Genomic DNA, 23,981 nt, shown 5'->3' with positions numbered 1-23,981 from the left:
TTTTAAAAAGGATCCCCTGTCAAAGATGTTTGAAAGTATAGGGAAATTAAGTTTTAAAGCTGTTAAATTAGTACATAGTACTTAACACATAGTAACTAACACAAATGTAGCAACTGGCTGACAGATTAAGTGAATTAATGATCTATTGATTCAGTAACCTAGAGCTAGGTCAAAGTGGAGCATAATATGATAAATCTTAATCTTATTTTTTATAAGTAATATGACAAATACTAGAAATCTATTGAAAGAATTTTGTTGTGTTTTTTTTTGTAATTATTTGCAATAAATTGCTATGTTGGAAGATATACTTGGGCTATAATGAAATTCACATTTTATGTTTCTTGGTTATAATGTGGTATTTTTAGTTGTTGGAAGGTGAACTTAGAAACAAATTTGTCATCTTCTGTCCTTCGTAGGTATTCCTAGTCGTAAAATAAACAACACAGCTAGATCTTCTGTTGAGTCTAGGAATGGACTAAATTCTACAGAAGGTGAAGCCCGGGGAAATGGTACACAGCCTGTTCTCTCTGGAACTGCAGAAGAGACTGTTAGGCTAGGTAAGCAGGATTACATAAATAGAAACAGGAAAATATGTGTGTTTTTAGTTCTGGATGATACTAAGTAATTGCTTTGAAAGATGCAATTTTTGTGCTTTATTTTTTTAATCCAGATTTATCTTGAAAAGTCTCATTTAACATGTGATTTTTATTTAAAATATTATGCGATCTTCTCTTCTGAATCTTTAGAACAGGGATTGACAAACTTTATCTGTTAAGGGCCAGATGGTACATATCTTAGGCTTTGTGGTCCATGTGATCTCTGTTGGAGCAACTCAACTTTGCCATTTTAGCATTAGCACGCAATGGACAAAGCGTAAACAAATGAGCCTGGCTGTGTTCCAGCAAAACTATTAGCCAAAACAAGCAAAAGGCTTGAGTTGACCTGTAGACTGTAACTTGCCAACCCCTGTTTTAGAATGTAAAGTATTTCTTTTCTTTTTCTAAAATCAACAGGATTTCCTGTAGATCCACGAAAGGTGCTAATAGTAGCTGGCCATCACAACTGGATTGTAGCTGCATATGCCCATTTTGCTGTGTGTTACAGGTACTGTATAATAAGTAGCAGTGGCTTGGTTTTTATTTTAAGGGGTAGTTTTTTAATAATTGTGATTTTTGTATTTTTAGATTGAAAATCTGTGCTTTTAGTCATCATTTTTTTCCCTGCATTATTTCACCCACTTCTGTAATACACCTGATTAAGACTTAGTTTGCTTTTATTTTTCACAGCTAATTTGGTAAATATTACTGGTAGCCTTAGAATGTCTCGTATTTCCCAGACAGTATGAACTGTGTTGTAATTGAAATGTTATTCTTTCTTGCTTACACCTGGCTTCTGAGTCTGTAGTATTAAGTGAGTTTAGACATGATAATTAATGTGAGACCCATGATTTTCTGTTGCTAACGATTTATTTAGTATTTTGTATTCTACAGCAGGGGAAGGTAAGACTCTACACTGATCAACAGCTATCAGGTTGTTGGGAGTGAGGTGCCAAAGCGGGACAGTTGGGGACACAAGTGGTGTAGTGTAATATCTGTGATGTATGAGATTTCCACGGAAGTAGTTTGGTTTTACTAATAATTCTTGGATTCTCAGAGACTGAGAAGGAATGAAGAGTAGTGTAAACTGGTGATTTTTTTTTTTTTTTTTTTTTTTTAAATTGGGGAAAGGGTAGGATTCTTGGTTCAAAATCACTAGATGCAATGAGTAATGTTGACAGAGAATGGCTTAGAAGCAAGAAAATGGTTGGAATATATTATCTTAGATTATGATTTCATTTAACTGCTGAAAAATAAAAGATACATAAATTTTTTGTCACTATTGAGTTTGGTTAAGAATAGCCACAATAAGTTTAAAAATATTTAAAATATCTTCTAAAATTTACATATACATTTTAAAGAATTTCAGATGTATTAAAAAAAAAAAATCTTAGTTTATGAAAGATTTGCCATATCTGGTAAAAGCCTTTTATATCAGTATTCTCATGTTTATATTTTCATCTTAGTAATGATTAGGTATAGACTTTCCATTTTGAGAGTGTTTCGTGGATTTTTAATTATTAAATAACATTAGAAATGATTTTTTTGGATGATTTCTTGGGGGATGACTTTTAAATGAAACAAGACTAATTTGGTAAAGGAATTTTTTTAGGAGTATTATTTTGAACTTACCATCTTATGGATCTAAATTGAGAAGAGTCTTAGACTTTTTTGTTTAAATATTAGGTATAATTTTTATTGGTAAGGCATTCCAGAGGAGTCATGAAGTGATTGAAGTATAACAGTGTAACTTACCTTTTGTGATTGCAGAGCAGTGCTAAAGATTGCTACTTGCCAGAGACACCCCAGTGTTACACAAAATTTTACTCACTCTGTGACAAATGAAAAAAGAATGATCCTGTTACGTTTTCCATTATTTTTGTTTGCTTTCGACCAAGATCTTTCTTTGCTTTCACTGAGCGTCAGTAATGTCAGCAGTATACGCATGCATAGTGATGAAGGGGAAGAATTGAGGACATACTAGATTTCCTCAAATACAGTTAAAAATCATTTAACACACTGGCAATGAAAAGATTTCAAAAGAATGAAAAATATTCAAACTATTTTAAAAGTATAATTCTTTCTACAAATTGTTTCTTCTCAAGTTTTTAAATCAGTAAGTTTTAAAAACTTTTTTAAAAAGAAGTACACTGAATACCTGTGTTTTTCACATGAATTCACTAATTTTCTATATTGTTAGGCTTTATTTTTGTGTCCCTTTTTCTTAGTTTGACAGTGTTACTTGTATTTAAAAAAAGTAGCTATGTAAATTACTGCCCTATTGGAGCTTACATTCCACTTCAGATGTTTAATCCATGTGGAATTTACTTTTTGCATATAGTGTGAAATTTAAGGATTTATTTTCTCCTAAGTGGGTAATAATGTTCTGACAATTGATTACATAAATCATCCTTTCTCACTGAATTTGAAATCTCCCTTTGTCTTGCTTTGGGTTTATGTAAATATTAATACTTGTGTCTGTTTTTGAACTGCTTATGTCCTTATGTCATATTTGTTTCTTCCCATACAGTTTGAGGTATAGTATATTTATAGGAAGTTTCAAAATCTCATAGGACATATCCTATATTTCTTTGAGGTCTTAATGCAGACAATAACTATATTTGCACAGCTGGCTTAGAGTGTTGGTTCACTAGGCAGCAGTAAGGAGATAGACTACTAAATCAGAGCGCATTCTTCCTTGTTTTACATATTTTAAGTCTTGTATTTTATGGAAAATTATAGAACAAGTGTTTTTGTTTGTACTTAATTTAAAAACCGAAGTAAATTTATATATCTTAAATTCTGTGATTGTTATATTCACTCTTAAACAGGTTATCCTGGTTCTTTTACCCTTTTTTGGCATCTCTTTATTTTCTAATACCCAATTGCTATAGAGAAAAATAACTTAGAAGTATGATCTCTTTAAAAGATGAGATTACATATAGTTTTATTCTTTATATTCCTATATAAAATATATATTTTTCATATTTTTATATTTTATATTCCTACATAAAAAATAATCACAAGGTCACATCGTTCACCTCTTTAAATCACCTCCACATTTCTTCATTGAACACTATCTTGTGAACCTAGCATCCACAGAGCAGCATGTTGTCATTATTCTTGAAGTGCTGGCAATCCCTGTTTTGTGCTAAGTCTGACAGTCCCTAAAAGCGTATGCATTTCATTTCTCCATATTGTCAAATTTGAGTTTATTAGATAATTATTTCCCCTTGTTTCTCTTAACACATGAATCCCATCTGGTGGCTGAAGAGGGTAATTACAGACCTTACAGTGCTTAGAAAAAAATTGATATATTTTTCTCTGTATTGCTGTCTGTAATGCTTCGTTAAGGAGATCATTAATTATTAAAATTACTAAGGCTGAATTGTGTGTTTTTATGAATTATAGTTGTATTACCTTAGCATACATATTTTAATTTAAATGAAGCTTATGTGTTTTCATTTAGGTCCTTAGGTGACCATCATTTATGAATACTGAGGTTTGATTTTTGCAATGAGTGTGTCCAGTAGTTAGTAAAGGAACACTTTTTTCCCCCTTGATATTCTATTTGTTCTCTTATTTATATAGGACAAAGAGAAGCTATACAGTTTTGTTTGCATTATTTGTTTAGTTTAAAATGTTTCATAATTTATCTCATTTGTTACCATGATTACACAAATGTTTAGGTTCTAAATGTTATGAAGGTTTGCTGCATAAACACATAAAAAGTGTCTTAAAGACAAATGTAGATATGACAGAAAAAAATGTTGATTGACAGGCATTTATCAAAGAAACTAAATATTAAAGAATACATTAGCATTTATACATGGATAATTAGTAAAGTTTTGCGTTTAGACCTTTAAAAACCAGAATTTTAGAATTATTTTTATTCCTGTCAGTGTATGTCATTTCAGGTAGTAATAACTGAAAACTGATTAATAACTGACAGGAATAATAATTATTCTAAAATTCTGATTTTTGTTGACTATTCCTACCCATAGAAAATGACAATATCACTTTTTGGTGGAGAAATGTGAAAGATAAAACCATCTTCCATTGTTAATGTTTTTAAATTTTTTAAAATTTGGAGGATTTTCCTAAATTCTTTGGAGAAAAATAGAACTCTAGTCTCTTTTTAAGTGGTTATATGTCCTACGTATGTAAATATAAGATACCTAAAGGGTAATATTCTGGCTTTATATATGATATCTGTCAATCTTTTAAATTGAATAAATAGAAAGGTGGATGGATAGCTGTGGTTACTATTTTTTTGGTATATTGATTTGTATTCTGTGTGCTTAATTGCTGCTGAGTCTACCATATGTGTGTGTCTTTAACAGAATCAAAGAATCTTCAGGATGGCAACAAGTGTTTACAAGCCCATATTTGGATTGGACTATTGAACGAGTAGCTTTAAATGCAAAAGTGGTCGGAGGTCCACATGGAGACAAAGACAAAATGGTTGCTGTGGCCTCGGAGAGCAGTATCATCTTGTGGAGTATTCAAGATGGAGGCAGTGGAAGTGAAATTGGTAGGATGAATCTTGTTTATGTTGCGTTTTGTTGGTCTGTATGATGTTTTGAAGTTGCTAAAAGAGATTGACCTTAAATATGAAAACTAAGCTGGCCTATTCATTAGTTAGCTAGAGCTGCCATACCTTTTCTCCAGGGTCCAGTAATAATAGACTACTCAGTGTGAGAGGAATGACCTGATAAAGAGGGGGCGAATATGGTTTAGAAAAGTGACAAGTGTCTTTTCACCCATTTGCTCCATGTGAAACCTGGCTGGTCTGGAAGAATGTTGCTTTTCCTGAATCCCACTCAGCGGTGGCTGTTTTTCTCTCTACCCATCTTTATTCCACTTTTCTTGCTGCTCATTGCTGCTTCTAGACCAGAAATTCTCAAATTTTTTGGTCTCAGACTCCTAACGCTCTTAAAGAGTTATTCAGGACTGGAAAGAATCTTTGTGTAGGTTATTATCTATCAATATTTATCATGTTAGAAATTAAAATTGAAATTTTATAAATGTTTATTAAAATAACTATAATCATTTCATGTTACCATAACATTTTTAATGAAAATAACTATTTTACAAAAAATTTGTGAGAAGAGTGGCATTGGCTTACGGTTTTGTAAATCTCTTTAGTGAGTCTTTTTGAATTCTAATATCTATTTCTGTGTTTATGCTGCTGTGATACATTTTGATTGAGCTATGTGAAGAAAATTTGATCTTACACAGATATGTAGTTGGAAAAAACATGTTTTTATAGTCTTTTCGAGTAATTGTGAATATTATTCTTTGATTCTGTATCAAAATTCTGAAACCACATCAGTGAACTTTCTATACTCTGTTAAGTTAAAATCTGTCGATCTATTTTGTACTTTGAATGGATCTTTACCCATTCTTCTTAATATCATGCATTGGTCATTTGGAAAGTGTTGGTTTACTGAGTTATGTAGATCTTCCAAATGTTGATACTTCTCATTGTATAATATGAAAAAAATCACATTTATTAGTATCACCATTGATCATATAGCTGAACTCTATGGGTTAGGAAGTGGTTGTACTCGCTGTGACAGATAAAGAGCTAATTTTCACTGAAACTTTGAATTTTTATTATTGGCAACAAATATCACTAGTTGCTTTCCTTGAAATAACAGCCTTGCTTTGTTTGTTTTTGAGATGCTTCCACATAACAAAAAACCTGTAGTTATTTAGATTTAGGTATCATTTCAAATAAAAATGATGCTCAGTGAACAGAGCAGCTAGTGTAGCTGTCAGGTCTAACATATATGAAGGTGTTTTTCCTCGACACAGCCATAGGGACTTAGTCATACAGAATATTAATATATATACTTAATATTTGGTCAATGCAATTTTATTTTTTTAAGAGACGGGGTCTCTGTTTTTCATGTTGGAGTACAGTGGTGTGATCATAGTTCACTGCAGCCTCAAACTCCTGGGCTCAAGTGGTACTCCTGCCTCAGCCTTCTGAGGAGCTGGTACTACAGGCATGTGCCGTCATGCCCAGCTGATTTTAAAAATTCTTTTAATAGAGATGGGATCTTTAGGCTATGTTGCCCAAGCTGGTCTCAAACTCCTGACCTCAAGCTATTTCCCGCCTTAGCCTCCCAGTGTGCTGGGGTTACAGGTGCACCCAGCTTAGTAAAAATTTTTACTGCTTCATCAAGGATGTTCTTAAGTTAAACTGCCCTCTTTCCTCTTTTTCATTTCCTGATAGTATGTGGTAGAGAAGGGTTTAATGACCACTAGTAAGTTTAGTTCCACGGCCTTGATACATGCTGAGGTACCTGCTGTTCTTACCCAACATTGCTTTGCATCATCAGTGCAAATGTCAACAGAGATGTTCTAGAATAAGCCATGAGATTCATAAAAGTTTTCAAGACTTTGAATATTTTAGCACTTGTTTGTGGCCAAGCAGTCCCATAAAAGACCGTTAATGATTAGTGGGTGCTGATGCTGGATGAATAGAGGTAGAAACACCTTGTCCAGCCACATCTGTGTAGTCATCTGTTTGCAAGACAAAAGTATAGTTCTGCAGACAAGATGTTGACTCTCTGTGCCAGATCTTTAATTTGAAGAGTTAGCATATCATTGAAAAGTGGCAGTGCTGTGATTTCTTTGACTGGCGTTTTGTGTAGCAGGCATTCAGCACTGTCATTTGTTCATGTCGTTAATCTCCCTGCAGTTGGGTACACTTCTCTAGCCACTCTGATGCCATAATCATTTCTAGTTTGAAAGTCTATACCAAGCAATTTCTGGCTTTTAAAGAGTTTTTTACATCTTTATTTAAAATAATTTTTCTGTAAACTCTGAGTATTTGGTTTCAGTGAATCTACAGCTGATGCACTATTCAAAATGTTTGTCACCTATGACACAGCAAAGGTATTATCTATAAAGTTCAGGAAAAGATAGCTTTTTTATTCTTGTTAATTTTTGTTTACAGTTTTGTAAATAAAAGTTTCTTTAGAATCCTCCCTTCTATGGGTCAAAGAATTCTCATATTTATCTTCATCAGCATCTTTAGACTTAGATGGTATAGTTTTGGGTTGAGCAGGTAAATGTTCTGATCTTTCTTTTTTAAGCAAATGATTCATCACTAAGTATAAGCAAAACATTAAAAATTTTAGAATAAAATACTCAATTTTAAACAGTTTTAGGTAAAATTTAAAAATTTATAAAGATTTTCAAAACATTTTTAATACTAATATTACAGAATAACGCAACAGTGTTTACTTATTTCTTGTATTTTCTTGTGGGTGTACAGAAAACTTGGATTTCCAAATAACAGTTTATTAGATGATAATGAGGTTGTAGAGATTATAGCAGGTATAGCTGAAGATAGCTAGTAAGAGCACAGTAGACATATTTAGAGCAAACTAATCTTAGGAAACTTGGTTAGAATCTAAATTTAACACCATAGATAATTCTAGAAAAAAATAAAACTATACAGATTCCATTAGTGGTGACCTCATGTAGCCTCTGAAAAACTCCTCTGTATACTTTTAGAGAATGAGAATTAAAAAAATACAAACAATTATTTTATAATATTCTTGCCCTTTCACACTTCTGGAAAGGGTCTCAGGGAACCACAGTGTTTCCCAAACCATACTTTGAAAATTGCTGTTGTAGACCATTCTCCTTTTCTTCTCTCTCAACCTCCCTTCTGTCTCCTGATTTTGAATCTCAAGCCATCTGGACTTACACTTGATACAGTCTTCACTACCCTCTGGGCCACTGTCCTTCACTGCTTTGAAGTTATTAGCTCTAGTTCCCCAACTTAATTCTTTAACTCCACTGGAATCTCTTCACTTATCATCTCTCTTTTTTATGAGGCTTGGAATCTGTCATTATAATCATTCTCTAGTATAGACTCTGAATATTTTTGCATATCTTCCTTTGCCCTAGTTACCTAGAGAAACTCCAGCCCTGGCTAATTCCACCTTTCCATCTGTATGGCTAAATATGGCTGGGGAAAAGGAATATACACACAGAAACAATACTTATTCTCAATTTAAGACCTGTATTCTTAAGTGGGCCTTTAAATCTACCCAGCAGTCCTACCATATTATCCTTGTCAGTTCTCTCTGTCATTGTTCTGGATGACTACTTCATACTTTTTTCTCCCTAAACTTCCAACACCTTCTCTCTCATTCTCATTGAGAAAGTAAAGAAAATCAGAAGAGATTTTTCCTAAATTCTTGTCATCACATCTGTCCATCTGTATATTGGTGCTCATATTCTTGTGTCCTGTTCGTTGCTGTGATTAAATTGTCTCTGCTTTTATCCAAGGCCAAATTATCTAATTTAAACTTGATCCTATTTTCTCTCACCTTTTCAGGGACATTGCTCTAGTAGTTATTCCTCCCCTTTCCTGCATTATCAAAATGTCCCACTTCATTCGATCATTTTCAGCAGCTTTCAGTAATGAAATGCTGTGTACTGCTGTGATTCTGTTTTGAAATAAAAGCTACCCTACATTCTCTTCCAGTGTGCTCCATTTTTTTTTTTTTTTTGCTTCTCTATTTTTATTTTTATTTTTTTTAAAGTGATGGGGTCTTACTCTGTTGCTCAGGCTTGAAGTGCAGTGGTGGTATCATAGCTCACTGCAGTCTCCAACTCCTGGGCTCAAGAGATCCTCCTGGCTCACCCTTCCAAGTAGCTGGGACTACAGCATGTGCCATCATGCCCAGCTAATTTTTTAATTTTTATAGAGATCGTGTCTCACTATGTTGGTCTCGAACTGCCCTCAAGCAATCCTCCCACCTTGGCCTCTCAGAATACTGGGTTTATAGGCATGAGCCACTGCTCCTGGCCTTTTTGCTTCTCTTAAAACAAGAGTGCCTCAGTCCATTTAATCAATAACAAAATATAGGCTGCGGGAGTTTATGAACAACAGAAATTTATTTCTCACAGTTCTAGAGGCTGGGAAGTTCAAGATCAAGGCACACTGGTAAAGAAAAAGTAGCTACCTCATCTTACTGTTTCTGTTCTGTTCTCCTCATACTTGCTCTTGATTGTGCTTTCCCCTCAACCTCTGCTACTGTTAGTGTTGTGCATGATGTCCACTCTGCTAGCTGTCCTCTGATATATTTAATATTGTTCAATTACTACTTTCTCTTTGTAGACTTTCTTCTTTTGGCTTCCAGGGCACCTTATTGTACTGATTTTCATCCTCCCTCTGTTTCTTCTTAGTTCCTTTTGGTATTTCGTCCTTATTTGCCTGACTTAAAAATATTGAAGTGCCTCAGGGCTCAGTCCTTGGACTCATCTTTCCTCTATATTTATTTTATTAGCCATCTCATATATGCTAATGGCTTTTTGAATGCTTTCTATGTGCTGTTGACTGGCATGTTTAAATATCTAACCTGGACCCTTCTTCTGAACTCCCGAATCATATGTCTGTGTCAGGGGTCTGCAGGACCTCTCCTGGGTTCAGTGATTTGTTAGGGGGACTCACAACACTCAGCATGTACTTAGAGCTACGATTTATTACAAGGAAAACATGCAGAGCAAAATCAGCAAAGAGAAAAGATGCATGGGTTGAAGTATAGAGAAAAACAGGATTAAACTTCTGAGAGTTTTCTTCTAGTTGAGTCTCACATGATGTGCTTAATTCCTTCAGCAACAAATTGTGACAGTACGTGTGAAATGTCTACCAGCAAAGCTCATTAGAAATTTGGTTGTCAAAGTTATTACTACAGGCTAGTCATGTAGGCACCCTCTGCCTAGTATGTACCAGGATTCCAGATTCCCAGAGGGAAAGCAAGTATTCAACATAAACCACATTGTTTATACAATTTATTTAGGCTTTTTGTCACCATAGAGTAGATTTCCTTTGCCTGGAATTTCATATGAGTGGAATTGTATCATATGTATTCTTTTGTGTCTGGCCTCTTTTATTCAACATAATGCTTTTGTGATTCATTCATGTTGTTGCATATATTAGTATTGCTTAGTAGTATTTCATTGAATCAATATGCCAGAATTTGCTTATCCATTAACCTGTTCATGGACATTTGGTTTATTTCCAATTTGGAGATTTTATGAATAAAGCCGCAGTTAACATTCAACTAGAAGTCTTTCTGTGGAAATACATTTTCTTAAGGTAAATACTGAGGAGAGGAATTTTCTGAGTCATATGGAAAGTGTATGTTTAGGTTAGGAGAAACTGCCAGACTGTTTTCCAAAGTGGTTGTACCTTTTAACATTTTTGCTAGCAATGTATGAGAGAGCCAGTTGTTCCGTATTCTTAAGACCACTTTGTATTGTCTTTTTATTTTGAGCCATTCTTATAGATTTTAATAGTGTGGTGATTCTAATGGTGGTTTTGATTGCATTTACCTGGTGACTAATGATATTGAGCATCTTTTCATGTGCTTAATGACCATTTGCATATTTTCTCTAGAGAAATGTCTATTTAAATCATTTGTCCCCCTTTTCTATGAGGTAGTTATCCTATTATTGATTTGTAAGTATTCTTTATATATTCTAGATTATTGGTTCACAGCCAGTGATAATGTCCACCAGGGGACATTTGGGACTGTCTAGAGACATTTTGGTTGATACAGCTGAGGGAGGCCTGCACCTGCCCATTTTCCCTTTTCCTCTATCCATCCGTATCTCCCTCCCTCCCACCGCCATCTCCACCCTGGCACAATTCCCTCCTTTCTTGTACCTTACGTACAAATTCTAGCCTCAAGTTCTCTGTCTGCTCAGTTCAGGGAAATCATCAGTCTTGGGTTTCATCTCCCTGTGCAGTGATGGAAAGTACCCTTAAGCAGAAAGCCAGGCTGAATGTTGGGCTTATCACTGTTTCCCATCTCTCAAGTCCTCTGCTGCCTGTTGTCCAATACATAAAAACATTGTCTCCTATATTTCGTTCCTTTTTTTTATTGTTTTAAAGTGGAGAGTAATCTGATACCATTTATTCCATCATGGTTGGCAGAAGTCCTCCCTCGCAACTTTAGAAAAAAAAATTAACATCGAGATTTTCAAAATTATAATACACCAGTAATTATACAGAAAGGAAACCAGTTGTGATTTTTTTTTTCCTTTTTCAAGTTGCTATTTGTAATACCAATAAGTGCCATACACACATCCCACATCCTTACTTTATGTGATAGGTAGCTGTGTTATGAGATGGTACAATAGTAATTTGTTCACTCCCTGCAGAAGAAACCATTTGTTGTTACAAATGTTCTTCAGAAGTCGACAATACCCTCCAAAGAAAATTGTTAGGGCTAGTGTATCCATGATAGAGCTCTCCCAAAGGCTGAACTCCCTTCATTATAACTTACATAAGACATGGTTACTAGATTGCTGCTCTAAGCCATTTTTTTACTGTGAGAGGGCCCCTTAAGACAGGAATTTGTCATTACTTATATTGTTGCCTTCCCTGTGGACAGTGGTCAGGATTGTTGAGCCTAAGCAGGAGTGGCACTTTAAATTTCGTGAGACCATTCAGAATGTCTTTCTTGATTTCCCAGAACCTTATCCTTCTCTAGAGTAATCATTGTTAGTTGATTTTCCTGTTTTCATTTCTGCCTTTCATGTAGCCCATAATACTGAATATAGTTAGCTTCACATGTTCTATAATTAGACCTGTTTGTCATCAAAGTTAAAGTAATATTATGTAAAGACTCTCTGAAATTATACACAGTAAAATGGAGACTTTCTGCTTTGAAATGGCAAGTTTATTTCTTAATTCTGGGCAAAAGGCTTAGCTTTTTTGTATGTTATGTTTTATTTTGCTCTGGCTTTTTTGTTGACAGGTTGGGCTGAGATGGTATATGTCATGTGTATGTTTATATAAGTATGTATTTGTATATATAATTAAAACATATATATAGAAGACATTCCTAACAATACTTACCAAGTCTTTTATTTCTGATTCCTTTTGTCCAGTGTATATCATTTCTCTTCCTGCTAAATGCCTGGCTTTTTCAAGATTGGCTAAAAATTTTCAACCAATGTGGTGGTGTTTATTGTCACTAGAGTTGTATAAAGTACAGTTCTGAACAATAGGAATAACTAGCACTGCTGTAAGGTTCAAAAGAAATCAATAATCTTTTCTGGCTTATGCTTTTAAAGCATGTTATAATTGCATCTAATTTGTTTTTTCCCATGAGTTCATCAAAGTCTTATGCATCTTTATTTTTCTTAGCTAAATGGTGAGAAAATTGTTCATATTGGCATAGGTACTCTTTTTTTTTTTTTTTATTATAGACACTTTAAAAAAATAAACTGATACTTAGGTAAAGATCTGCATAAAACAGTATTTTATAGACAAGACTTATTTTTCAGCATTATTAGATAAAAAGATATGTCCTATGTTTTTCAAATAATTAAGATAATACTATTTAAGTGCCAAAATTGGAATAAGACATTTTTAAGCTTAAAACGATTATTGAGGCATTTAGCTTAGGCCCTATTTTGTAGTTAAGTAAGAACCAAAAAGGTGGCAAAGAAATGTACTCTCAGAGCCAGGATTCCAATCCATATTCTCCTGACACCTGGTGCAGTACTCTGCTAAAGAGAGACAACTATATAGGGCCATAAATGCCAGACCAAGGGGTGAGCCTAGAGTTCTCTGTTTAGGCATTCGTGCGTCTTTTGCTATTAACGTGGGATATTTGCTCCTTAGGTCCTTCCTGACCTATACTTCCTTTTTCATCTTCTCAGATTCTCTGAGTTTTACCCATTTCCAACCCCCAACTTGTTGAAATCTTATTAGCCTTTTTAAAAACCCAACTCAGATGTCGTCTTTTCTAACATACATTCTCAAACCCCTTTTATCTACCCCCTTTACTCCTTTGGATATTACTGTACCCTGTATATCCTTCTGATATTATTGTATCATATTATAATTGGTTGCAATTTTTTCTCTACAAAGCTGTAAATTCTTAGTAACATCTTCTCATGTTTTTTAATCTCAAGGCCTAATGTAGTATCTTTTGAATTGACTAAGTTGAAATTGCAATGCTTGAAAACACAGGATTTAAAATAAGCTCTAAGTAAAAGGCCTGAATGTATATTTTGAGAATAGTGTGACTTCTTGCTACTGCTTCCCCTCCTCCATTTTGCTTATTTCAAGATTTTTAAACACATTCTAGATAGTTGAGGTTGCCCGTTCTGTTTCTTCAGGTCAGTAGTTCTGAAATATTGGGTCCATGAGCAAGCTGCATCTAATTGTCCTATGGATTTTATAAAAATTCAGTGGGTTTTCTGATTTAGTGGATCTAGTGTGGATCCCAGGATCCTTTATTTCATTTTATTTACATTAAATCTAGATTATTTGGATGACCCATTAGGATTAGGAAAAACATCTTCAGATAACAAGGTGCTACGTCAGTGTGAGATTGCTGGGAGCAGACACTTTTTTTTTTTTTGCTTTGGTCGTTCTGTCCTCTAAGTTTCTGAGTTTCTTATTTCTGGTACCAAATGAGTCTAGCACATGTAATTTGTACTAATGAGAAGAGGTTTAGTCACCTTGAAGATGTTTTTAATCTAGGTTTTGATTAATTCTAAAGATGGTGACCAATTAACCTCTTTATTTTTTATTGTCATTTAAGGAGTGTTCAGCCTTGGTGTTCCTGTAGATGCTCTCTTCTTTATTGGCAACCAGTTGGTGGCTACGAGTCATACAGGGAAAGTGGGAGTGTGGAATGCTGTCACTCAGCACTGGCAGGTTAGTTTTAACTAAAGCATATTATAGAAGTGGAAATATTTCTGAAACTTACGCTGAATGTGCATCTATTTTATTCTTGTAGAATTCATATTGTATATGTTTTAAATTATACAGAATATTGAATATATTTAGTGGTAAATTTGTTTCTAGATAGAAATGTTTTGGGTTTTTTTTGAGACAGAGTCTCACTCTGTTGCCTGGGCAAGTGCCGTGGCATAAGCCTAGCTCATGGCAACCTCAAATTCCTGGGCTCAAGCAATCCTCCTGCCTAGTCTCCTTAGTAGCTGGGACTGTAGGTGCATGCCACCATGCCCAGCTCAGTTTTTCTATTTTTAGTAGAGACACGGTCTCGCCATTACTAAGGCTGGTCTGGAACTCCTGAGCTCGAGAGATTCTCCTGCCACGGCCTCCCAGAGTGCTAGGATTACAGTCATGAGCTACCTTGCTCTGCCTGTTTCTAGTTAGAAATTTGACTATGTTTTTAAGAAGTTTAAGTTACTTTGGAAAATAAGTGAGTTTTTAAACTGGTTTGGAATTTCTTCATTTCCTTGAACTTTTTTTAGGTTCATGCTTTGGACATGGTAGGCCAAGGCAAACTTTATTTCCTGAGTGGAAGCACAAATCTGTGTGAAAATACATAATCTGTTGGAGAAGATAGCAAGCTAAATGTTCTCAAGTACTTGAGATGAATAAGAAGGAGATAAGACATTTAAAAAGGTTAATACCTGATTCTGGAAAGGAAAGAGGAAAATTTAAGTGCTTTAAGCAGGAAGTGACATGTTTTAGAAAGATAACAGTGTTAACTAAAATGAAAGGCAGACTGGAGATCAGGGGAGAATCTTCCACAGTAATCCTGCGAAAGAAGCAGAGCGCTTTAACTAATGACAGTGGTGGTAGAGATGACAAAGATGAGTCTATTTGAAAAACATTTTGTAGACCTTCCTAAAATGACACTACTGATATCTGATTGACATGGAGAATTTAAGAGAGACATATTTCTAGTTTTGGTTTTCTGGTTTTGACAATCATGTGGCTAGTATTGAATTGATATGGAACATAGGAAGAGAAGCAGATAGATATAGGCTGGTGGGTAAGATGAAGAATAATTAGATTGATTACTCTATTTACTCTGAGTTTGCGACGGGCGTCCACCTGCAGATCAACAGTATATAGTTGGGAGTATTCCTTTGGAAGTTAGGAAAGAAGAAAGGGCTAAAAATAAATAGTTGGAATTCACAATACTTCTGTCATAATTTTAAAAGTTGGTAAGATTTTTTCATTGAGTGGATATATAAAAAGAAAAGCCCAGATTAAAACTCTGGGGAAGCATTAGCATTTAAAGGGCAACATCAACAGTCCAGAGCCAAGGGAATACATGTGATATGATTGGAAAATGACATTGGTTTTGGCAGTAGGATATCTTTTGCAAATGTATGTTAGGTTTTGGTGGGGGAACACTAGATTGCAGGAATTGAGGAATTAAAAAATCAGAGATTAGAGACAGCAAATTCAGAGTTATCTTTCAAGAAATTTTCAAAAATTTCCTTTGAAGGAAAGCATAGAACCAAGTGATAGCTTACAGATCAAGGCTAGATTGAAAAAAAAGATATGTGCTTTATTTGATTTTTTTTTTTTCTTTCTCTAGGATAGGAGAGGCTCTAGCATGCTTGTAGCTAGAGAGGAGTGCTTGCCAGAGAAAGCACCTGAAGATTGAAAGAAGGGAGGTGATTTATGGTCCCATAAAAGTCAGGAGTGTGTGGGATCTAGAGCACAGCTAGAGAGGTTGGTTTGGTGAAGAGGAGAGACCTTCCTTTATCTGTGATAAAAGAGTGAGGAAAGAATAAAGAGAAAGTCCCTGGAAGTATGTGTACCGAGGATATGTGTAGATTATAAATCATACATTTGCAGTGCACCTGGATGATAGTTATTTGAGTTTCTCCAGTAGTGCTTAGTACTGAGAGCAGGAGCAAGAAAAAAGAAAACAGGAGTATTAGTCTTATTTAGGACTGGAGTTTTAATAAATGGGTATGACATACCAAGGGATGAGAAAATATTAATATCAAGATGGCAAAGTAGGTGAACTTGTGAGATCAAGAACTGGTGGCGAGGAAGTGCCAGGTAGGCAGAGAAGGATACAGGATGTCAAAGGACTAGAGGGAAGTTAAAGCAGATTGATGACTTATTAGGAATGAGAATTGCTGGAAAGATAGGAAGTTATGATCAAAGATTTAACTTAATAATTTAGAGCTGGAACAGCATTCTCAGTAAATCAGTTTAAATCACCTGCTGAACTGACTTAAAGATGAAAGTAATTGAAATAGGGGTTGGGGAACTATAAGCGACATTATGGACATTTAAGTACCAGGACAGTAGTAGAGAATAGAATAAAACTGTGTAAACAGTGGTCCAGGTGCCAAGATCCTCCGCAGAGTAATGGGTTGATCTGAAAGTGACAGTCTGGGCAGAGACTAAGTAACTGAATAGCGTGCTTGAGTCAAGGTGTGGAGGAGCATTCTTGAGATCTTATGACTGAGATACTTGGGAGGTAAAGAATGAATGGCTTCCAATTAAAGATGTTATAGTCTGAGATAATTAGGTTTCATTTTCAATTAAGATAGAAGACATGTTTGTGGGGAAAAATGCTAGAGTTGGCCTTCTATACAGGCACTGCAAAAGGCTTTATAATGGTTGTCAGCATAAAAATAATGGGCTAAGGAATGTGGATAAGACTGATCAAGGTAGGTCTAAAAGTTTATGTAGAGGGATGTTGATAAGTAGGATTCTTTAGCTATTGATATTTTTATAAAGAGGAATATGAATTTTAATCTCAAGTGGGTTACTTTTCCAGTTACCTCAAGTGTAAGTTTTTAGTGGATGGTAGAAATTACATTATTTGTGCCATAAAACTACCAACTTATCTTTGGGTTCTTACAGGAACATGCTTCTTTATTGCCTTTTTGTTGTTGTTGTTTTAACATTTTCAAAACTACATATAAAAGTTTTAATGTCTTTGAGGTCCTGAAAACTGTACTGGTGTCCTCAAAGTGGATACTAATTCTTAAGCTTCTAGTCCCACATATAACCTGATGCTTCTTGCTTGGTGTATGCATGAATTGAAAACTGTATCTGACAAAGTAGATTTGTTACATTTCAGGAAGACCTTGGGAAAGTTGAGCATTCATGCAGCAAACAAGCCTTATAACTCAGCCAGATGAATTTCTTTGTAGTGAAGTGCAGATATAGTATGTAATGAAATTTCAGCATCTGATCTGTAAATCTTAATAGACAATTCTGACCTGAAGCTGACTCCTTTGACTGCTCTGTCACTAGTTGAGTAGATTCTGGTTTGGCCTTTAGCAACAGTTCTGTCAAGTGCATAACACAGAAAGTACACAGGACATCCCTGGTAGTTCTTTCTGTAGTTATATAATCAAAATTGATTTGATGTATTTGAGTCAGAATAACCATCAAACAGATTGTGTGCCTGCCTGTGTGTGTGTGAGTGTGTGTGTGTGTATAAGCCTAAAGGCCATTGTGAAATCATCAGGATAATGTCAATAAAATAAAATATGAAAATTCTGTAAAAGAATTGTATCTGATTTGTAAGAAAAAATTTTTAAAGAAATGTCAGTTTCTTATTTTCTTTTGCGTTTGATCCCCCCAACACATATATACAAAATTATATCTCAATAAGATTAGTAATAAGGAATTAATTGGTGTTATCAAACAGGTAACTTAGGCCAAGTTACACAGCAGAATAGCAGCTTGTAGGCATTATTTTTCAAGTTCTTCCAGTTTAAATTTAGACTTACATTGGAAACATAGATTATGCATGTTTTGTTCTACTATCAAAGCTTAGAGACAGTTTTGAAAGTTAGTCCTGGAAAGACATTATATACTTCCTAAAGGATCGGAGAACTCTGTGTTCATTCTGAGAAATAGAGATCTTCAGCCAAAGTACTAGCTGAGTGACAGCCTATATACTCTAAGGGTACAAAGAAGACTGAGTTTGAGGAAGAAATATCGGCTCTGGGAATAAGGCTTCAGAGTGAATTTTTATAGTCTGATGGACTAGGCTAGACAAGAATTGGAGAGGCTCATTTGATTTATCTTCTCTCTTTCCTGGTGGGTGGCATCTGTAGCAATGTCAGAAGCAGGCCTTTTTTTGTGGGGGGGGGTGGTAAGAAGTTTATTTACAAACCCCTGCTTGTTAGGACTAGGAATAAGGCAGGCATTGGAATCCTGGGCCCACAATTTGTGGGGAGGGAGAGGATTGACTTTTATGTATTTATTATGTACCGACCACTGTCCTAAGTATGTTATATATGCTTTCTTAGAATTTATAGCAAGATAGTTGAATTAGCTGATAAAAGCCCCTCTCTGCTACTGAGGTAGAAATACTAGATACACATATTAAAACAATATATATTGCTTATATTAAGTATTATTTATATATGCTTGCATACCATGTATCAAAATCCCTGTGTAGGGATTTTAGCAAAAACAGGAGGCATGAATGGTGGTAATTTAGCCTCTTGCAAAAACAAAATTTTAAAGGTCTGCCTCAGTCCCTGGGAACAAGACTGGGAAAATTTTGCTCAATAATCTTGGAATAGGAAAGTTTGTCATGTGATTGGGGAATGGAAACTACCTATGAGAAACTGAAACCAGAATATTCAAATTAGTGCAAATATGTGAACTGAAGCATAAAGACATGCCTTTGTTGTATGGGAACTCCAACTTGAGAGACTGATCTAGGACCATTTACATTTCTAGATGCAGACATGAAACCGAATAGAACATTTGCACAAGAGAGGGTACCCAGGTGTCCCGCAGAAGAAATAATTTCTACTAAAAGTGAGCTCATAACGCCCTAAAACTTGTAAACTTCATATGGAAGCAAATGAAGGAAAGTCACCAAATGTAAAAAATTTATCCCCCAAAACTGGAAATAATGGAATAATTAGAAGGCTGCTAGAGAAGGAATATATTTTAATGAAGAAATATGACCAGTCAGAAAATGGAGGAAAATGAAACACTAGAAATTAAAAGGTTATTAAAAATTAAAAACAAAAAAATTTCTTAAGTGAAATAGAAGCACAGCTAAACGACAGTTAATGAATTGACAGACACATCTGAGAAAGTCATTTACAATAAATTGCGAATGATACAGAAAATATGAAAAAAAATGAGAAAGTATTTCAGAAAGGAATAGAAATTGGAGTGGCCATACTGGAAAAGATAACTGCTAATAATTTTGGAGAAATGACAAAAGATATGAATCTATTGGTTAAAGAAATGTGCCAAGTTCTGACAGGCTAAACATTTACATTGTGGTATAATAAAAAATAAAAAATATAATGAAAGTGTTCACAGACTAGTGACAGGTTGCCTAGAATTAGACATAAAGCATATTCCTCATCACCAATGGTGGAAGCCAGAAGACAATGGACTATTCTCAGACTGGTAGGGAAAGTAACTTTCAACCTAGGATTTTATACACAGCAAAACTATCATTTAAACATGAATGAGAAAGATATTTTCAGATAATACTGAGTTTGTTACTCATAATCCCCAGTGACAGGACTACTAAAGAAATGTCCTTTGACAAAAAGGATATGTATAATTGAAGGGGGAGAAGTGTAATGCATTAAGCAATATTTAGGAAAGAATTGGTAAATGTTAGTAAATTTAGGTAAGTGATTATTTAGAAAGTAACGGATGAGGCTTAAAACATTGTAAGAAATGACTTTATAGGTATAGGGATTGTGGTTAAAAGCTTTTAGTAGGGGTCTTATATTTGGGAAGATAGACTGATATTTTAAAGTTGTAAATCATTTAAATTTGCATGTAGAAATTAATAGTAATCATTGTATGCTACCTAGGGAGAGAAAAAAATCCACTTCCATCTTATGTTTGTGACCACATCACTGAACCATATGGACTAATCAGTACGGTTTCTCAGGTTCTTGACTTGAAATTGTTCCGATGAAAGAGGTCACACTATGGCTGCCTCCTTGCTTGTGCTAGGAGAGAACTCAGCAGTACTGACTCTTCTGCAACCTTACTTATTCTCTGCTTTCTCTGTTCTTTCTGTACTAAGATGTAGACATGGAAAGAAAAGCAGGTCATAGTTAAGGGTTGCAGAAAAGAGGGGTAGGAAAGTTCTAATCCTAAATAAAGCCCATCCTTCCAGAAAACAAATGGTAAAAATGTTTGTCTTAGATATGCTTTGAGAAGCTCTAGGCTGCTGCTAGTCTTTCACTGAAAAAATGGATCCAGAAGGAGAGGAATCTCATGGCCTTATCTGTCGCCATCTTCCTGCTGTGAAGATTCTAGGCTAGGAGTTTGAAGCTCTTACCTTAGTGCTGGAGCTAAAAAGATCCATCTAACTAGGGTGAGAAAATTGACTAGTGGTATGTAAAGCAGTCTTCCCTCCATTCTTTAGACATCTTTACTCATGTCACTGAGAAGTTCTTAATGTTCATCCGGCACAAAATATGTTGACATTGACTCTAATTAATCAGAAGCTTGACCTGAGGTTAGGGCGTGATGACTGGGTTCTTTGCCAAGATATGTCCAGTGTAACTCTTAACTGTATGACCCTAATTTCTGTATGTGTCACATATATGAACAGTTTAGAGGAATCAATTTCCAAGTTTTAGCTCTTTTTTGTTTGTTTTTTAATTGGAATGGGCCTAGATTCTATGCTTTTTTACTTGCTTTTCTGTCAGACATTCCCTTTCCCCTTCCTAACTCACAGTTGACTTTGGTTTTTCAAGCTTCACTTCCTCTCTGAACCCTTCCTTGATCTTTGCTCTTCTCCCACCAGCAACGAGATGGCAAGCCTTCTCCCCTCTTCTGTGATTGTATTGCACACTCTATTTTAGTGTCTGTCACACTGTGATTGTCTTTTTTCTTACACAAGTTTACAAGCTTCTAGAGAGCAAAAATGGTCTCTCACATCCCTTACCTTCAGTCCAGTACTTGCTCTCTTGGATAATATTTGGTACATAAAAAGGATAATATTTGGTACTCACATGTTAAGCAGATAATGTTAAGATTTTAACTTTTCTAATGAAATCCAAATACAGTGTGTGAAAAATAAAAGTCCTTTCACGTTTTTAACTTTTAAATTATTGGAAATCTCTTTTGGAAATCAAGTATGAAAAACTTGATGTCTAATATCTCATTTAAATGTCATCTATGAAGAAGTTTTACGTGTATTTCTGACCTGGCTATAAATAGGGAAAATTCATTTTGATCTCACTTATTGCCACTATTCTAGCAAACACTTTTGGTGGTTTTTGTTTTTTTATTTTGTTTTGTAGTGAAATTCATGCCCATTGCTTTTTTTCTTAGCACAAATATAGGAAGTTATTAATTTGTAAACTAATTTGATTTGCCAGGAAAAATATTTTTTATTCCAGTACTTTAAAAAAAACACATGCATATGAGACTATGCCTTGCCTTTTCTTAGAAAACAGATAAAAACCTTTAGGAAGGAGAATGAAAATAAGGAATGCTACTTTTTCAAAGAAATTATAATACATTATCAGGGGAGCAAGTACTGTCTGGAAATTAGTTGCTTTGTTTACTAGTTCTAATTCTGTGCCTTGTATATGTGACTTTGGGCAGGCCATTTAATCTCTTGTATGAGAAAGAGAAGGGAGAAGGAGACCTGGTCAGCCATGGCCTTCCAGTTCCAGTGGGCTATGATCTAGTGATCATGCGCAGAAAAAGGTGATAATCCATCTAAATTGACAAAGGAAAGTGCTGCTGTGGGAAATATAATTTAAAAATCTTAAAAAGCAATTATATTGTTGGTTCTTCAGAGTTCCCTATGCCGTGTGTGTGTGTGTGTGTGTGTGTGTGTGTGTGTGTGTGTGTGTGTGTGTGATGTGCATGCATGCGCCCAAAGAAAGTTTACTTTCTAAGCCCTACTAAAATTAGATGTTGGTTGCTTTTTTATCAAAATATTAACGTTTTGAGGAAATTGAACAGAAAATAGAAATTATAATTACTATCTAACATCTAATAATAATCTCACTACATCAGGTTCAAGATGTTGTTCCTATAACTAGTTATGACACTGCTGGGTCATTCCTTCTGCTGGGATGTAACAATGGATCAATATATTACATAGGTAAGTGTACAGGCACTTAAAATGTTCCTATTTAATAAAGTTTTTAAAATAAGAACAAAACATTACCTTATGGTTTTAAATAGATGCACTATTTATTTTAATGCTATTTAAAATTTTTTATTTTCTAGATATGCAGAAGTTTCCCCTGCGAATGAAAGATAATGATCTTCTTGTAACTGAACTTTATCATGATCCTTCAAATGATGCTATTACTGCTCTGAGTGTTTACCTCACACCTAAAACAAGTTAGTACATGGCCAGTTATTATAAATAAAAAATAAATTCTTGAAGTTTTTTGAGAACATGTTTTTATTCATTAGTTTATTATGCAACTAGGTAAAAATAATCTAACTCCCTTCTTTTTGAAAACTGCACTGCTAAAATTTATATTTGGTTTTATGCTGAAGTCAAGTATGACCAGCTAGTTGACAAACAATCTCAGGTGGGAAATTAGAACTTTTTTTCTGAATTATATTTGTTATATTACAATATTAAATGAAGGTAGAAAAATTTTTCTGTGGAACTTTTTATTTTTTTAACCGTAAAAACCAAAATAAAAAAAAAATACTCTTAGACTAAAACTTTGTATTGGAGAATAAGCTTGTTTTCTTGAGAATTTTTAAACTTCAATTATGGAAAAAAGGTATGTCATAACTTAACATTGCCTTTCAGAGGCCATTGCAATAAAATTAACAGACTAGTTTTGTAAAGTATTAAGAATTTTTGCACTCTGAAATAAAAGATAAATATATATGGGAAATTTAAAATTTGTCTATAATGAAAAGAACCGTAAGAGATATTAACATATCTAGTACTAATACTAATAGGTTTGAATGTGTTACTTATATAAGATCATCATTTTACCGAATTTGTTAAAGAAAACCATAATATTTAGTATGAAAGAAATATTCTAGAGTATACCGATGAATTTTGATTGAAATCATAGTGGGACAGAAACTGCTCTAGAATTGGGGGTCAGTAAACTACAATTGCAGGACAAGCTAGGTGTTTTTGTTAATGATTTTCACTACTCTGTGTGGCTAGTTTTGTGCCACAGTGACAGAGTCGAGAGATGGTGGCAGCACAGGGTAGCATGCAAAGTTTAAGTTGTTTCCTATCTGGCCCTTTATGAAAGTTTGCTGACCCTTGCTTTAGAATGAGAGATGGGTTTGTTTGTTTTGCAATAATTAAAAAGTGGGGATAAAATTGGGAAAGTTTTACAAATCAAAGCACTTCTGTGGTGGCAGGGGGACTTTTAAGGCATACGAATGAAGGCATCTTTCAGGTTATAGGAAATATTTTCCATGGCATGTTCTTTTTCCTTTGACTCCAGTATTTTGAGGCGAATCAGTAAAGTTAGAACAGCTAGTAAAGCTAAGGTTCTCTATCTGTGAAGCTTTATAAGAATATAGGTCACTGAGCTCCATCCTATCCTTAAATTTGTGATGGAGTCTGGGGACTGTTTTAAAAAGAAAAAAAGCCACAGCTGAACCTTAAATGATTAGAAGAGGCAACAGGTTAAGTA

General features: G+C 34.6%; 1 protein-coding gene across 2 annotated transcripts in view; it reads left to right on the top strand.

Annotated features, from left to right (window-relative positions):
• KCTD3 (potassium channel tetramerization domain containing 3) overlaps window positions 1-23,981 on the top strand; it is a 53,710-nt gene that overhangs the window by 11,222 nt on the left and 18,507 nt on the right. For both annotated transcript variants that reach the window (XM_012781748.3, XM_012781749.3), the window contains 6 exons: window positions 417-557; window positions 1,014-1,104; window positions 4,940-5,130; window positions 14,195-14,310; window positions 22,369-22,456; window positions 22,585-22,701. In XM_012781748.3, coding sequence (XP_012637202.1) covers window positions 417-557; window positions 1,014-1,104; window positions 4,940-5,130; window positions 14,195-14,310; window positions 22,369-22,456; window positions 22,585-22,701 — 744 coding nt within the window. The remainder of the gene's footprint in view (window positions 1-416; window positions 558-1,013; window positions 1,105-4,939; window positions 5,131-14,194; window positions 14,311-22,368; window positions 22,457-22,584; window positions 22,702-23,981) is intronic.

Source organism: Microcebus murinus, chromosome 23 (genome assembly GCF_040939455.1).
Source record: "Microcebus murinus isolate Inina chromosome 23, M.murinus_Inina_mat1.0, whole genome shotgun sequence".
NCBI lineage: Eukaryota > Metazoa > Chordata > Mammalia > Primates > Cheirogaleidae > Microcebus > Microcebus murinus.
The sequence above is the reverse complement of the archived record's forward strand: the minus strand, read 5'-3'. Positions and strand labels throughout refer to the sequence as shown.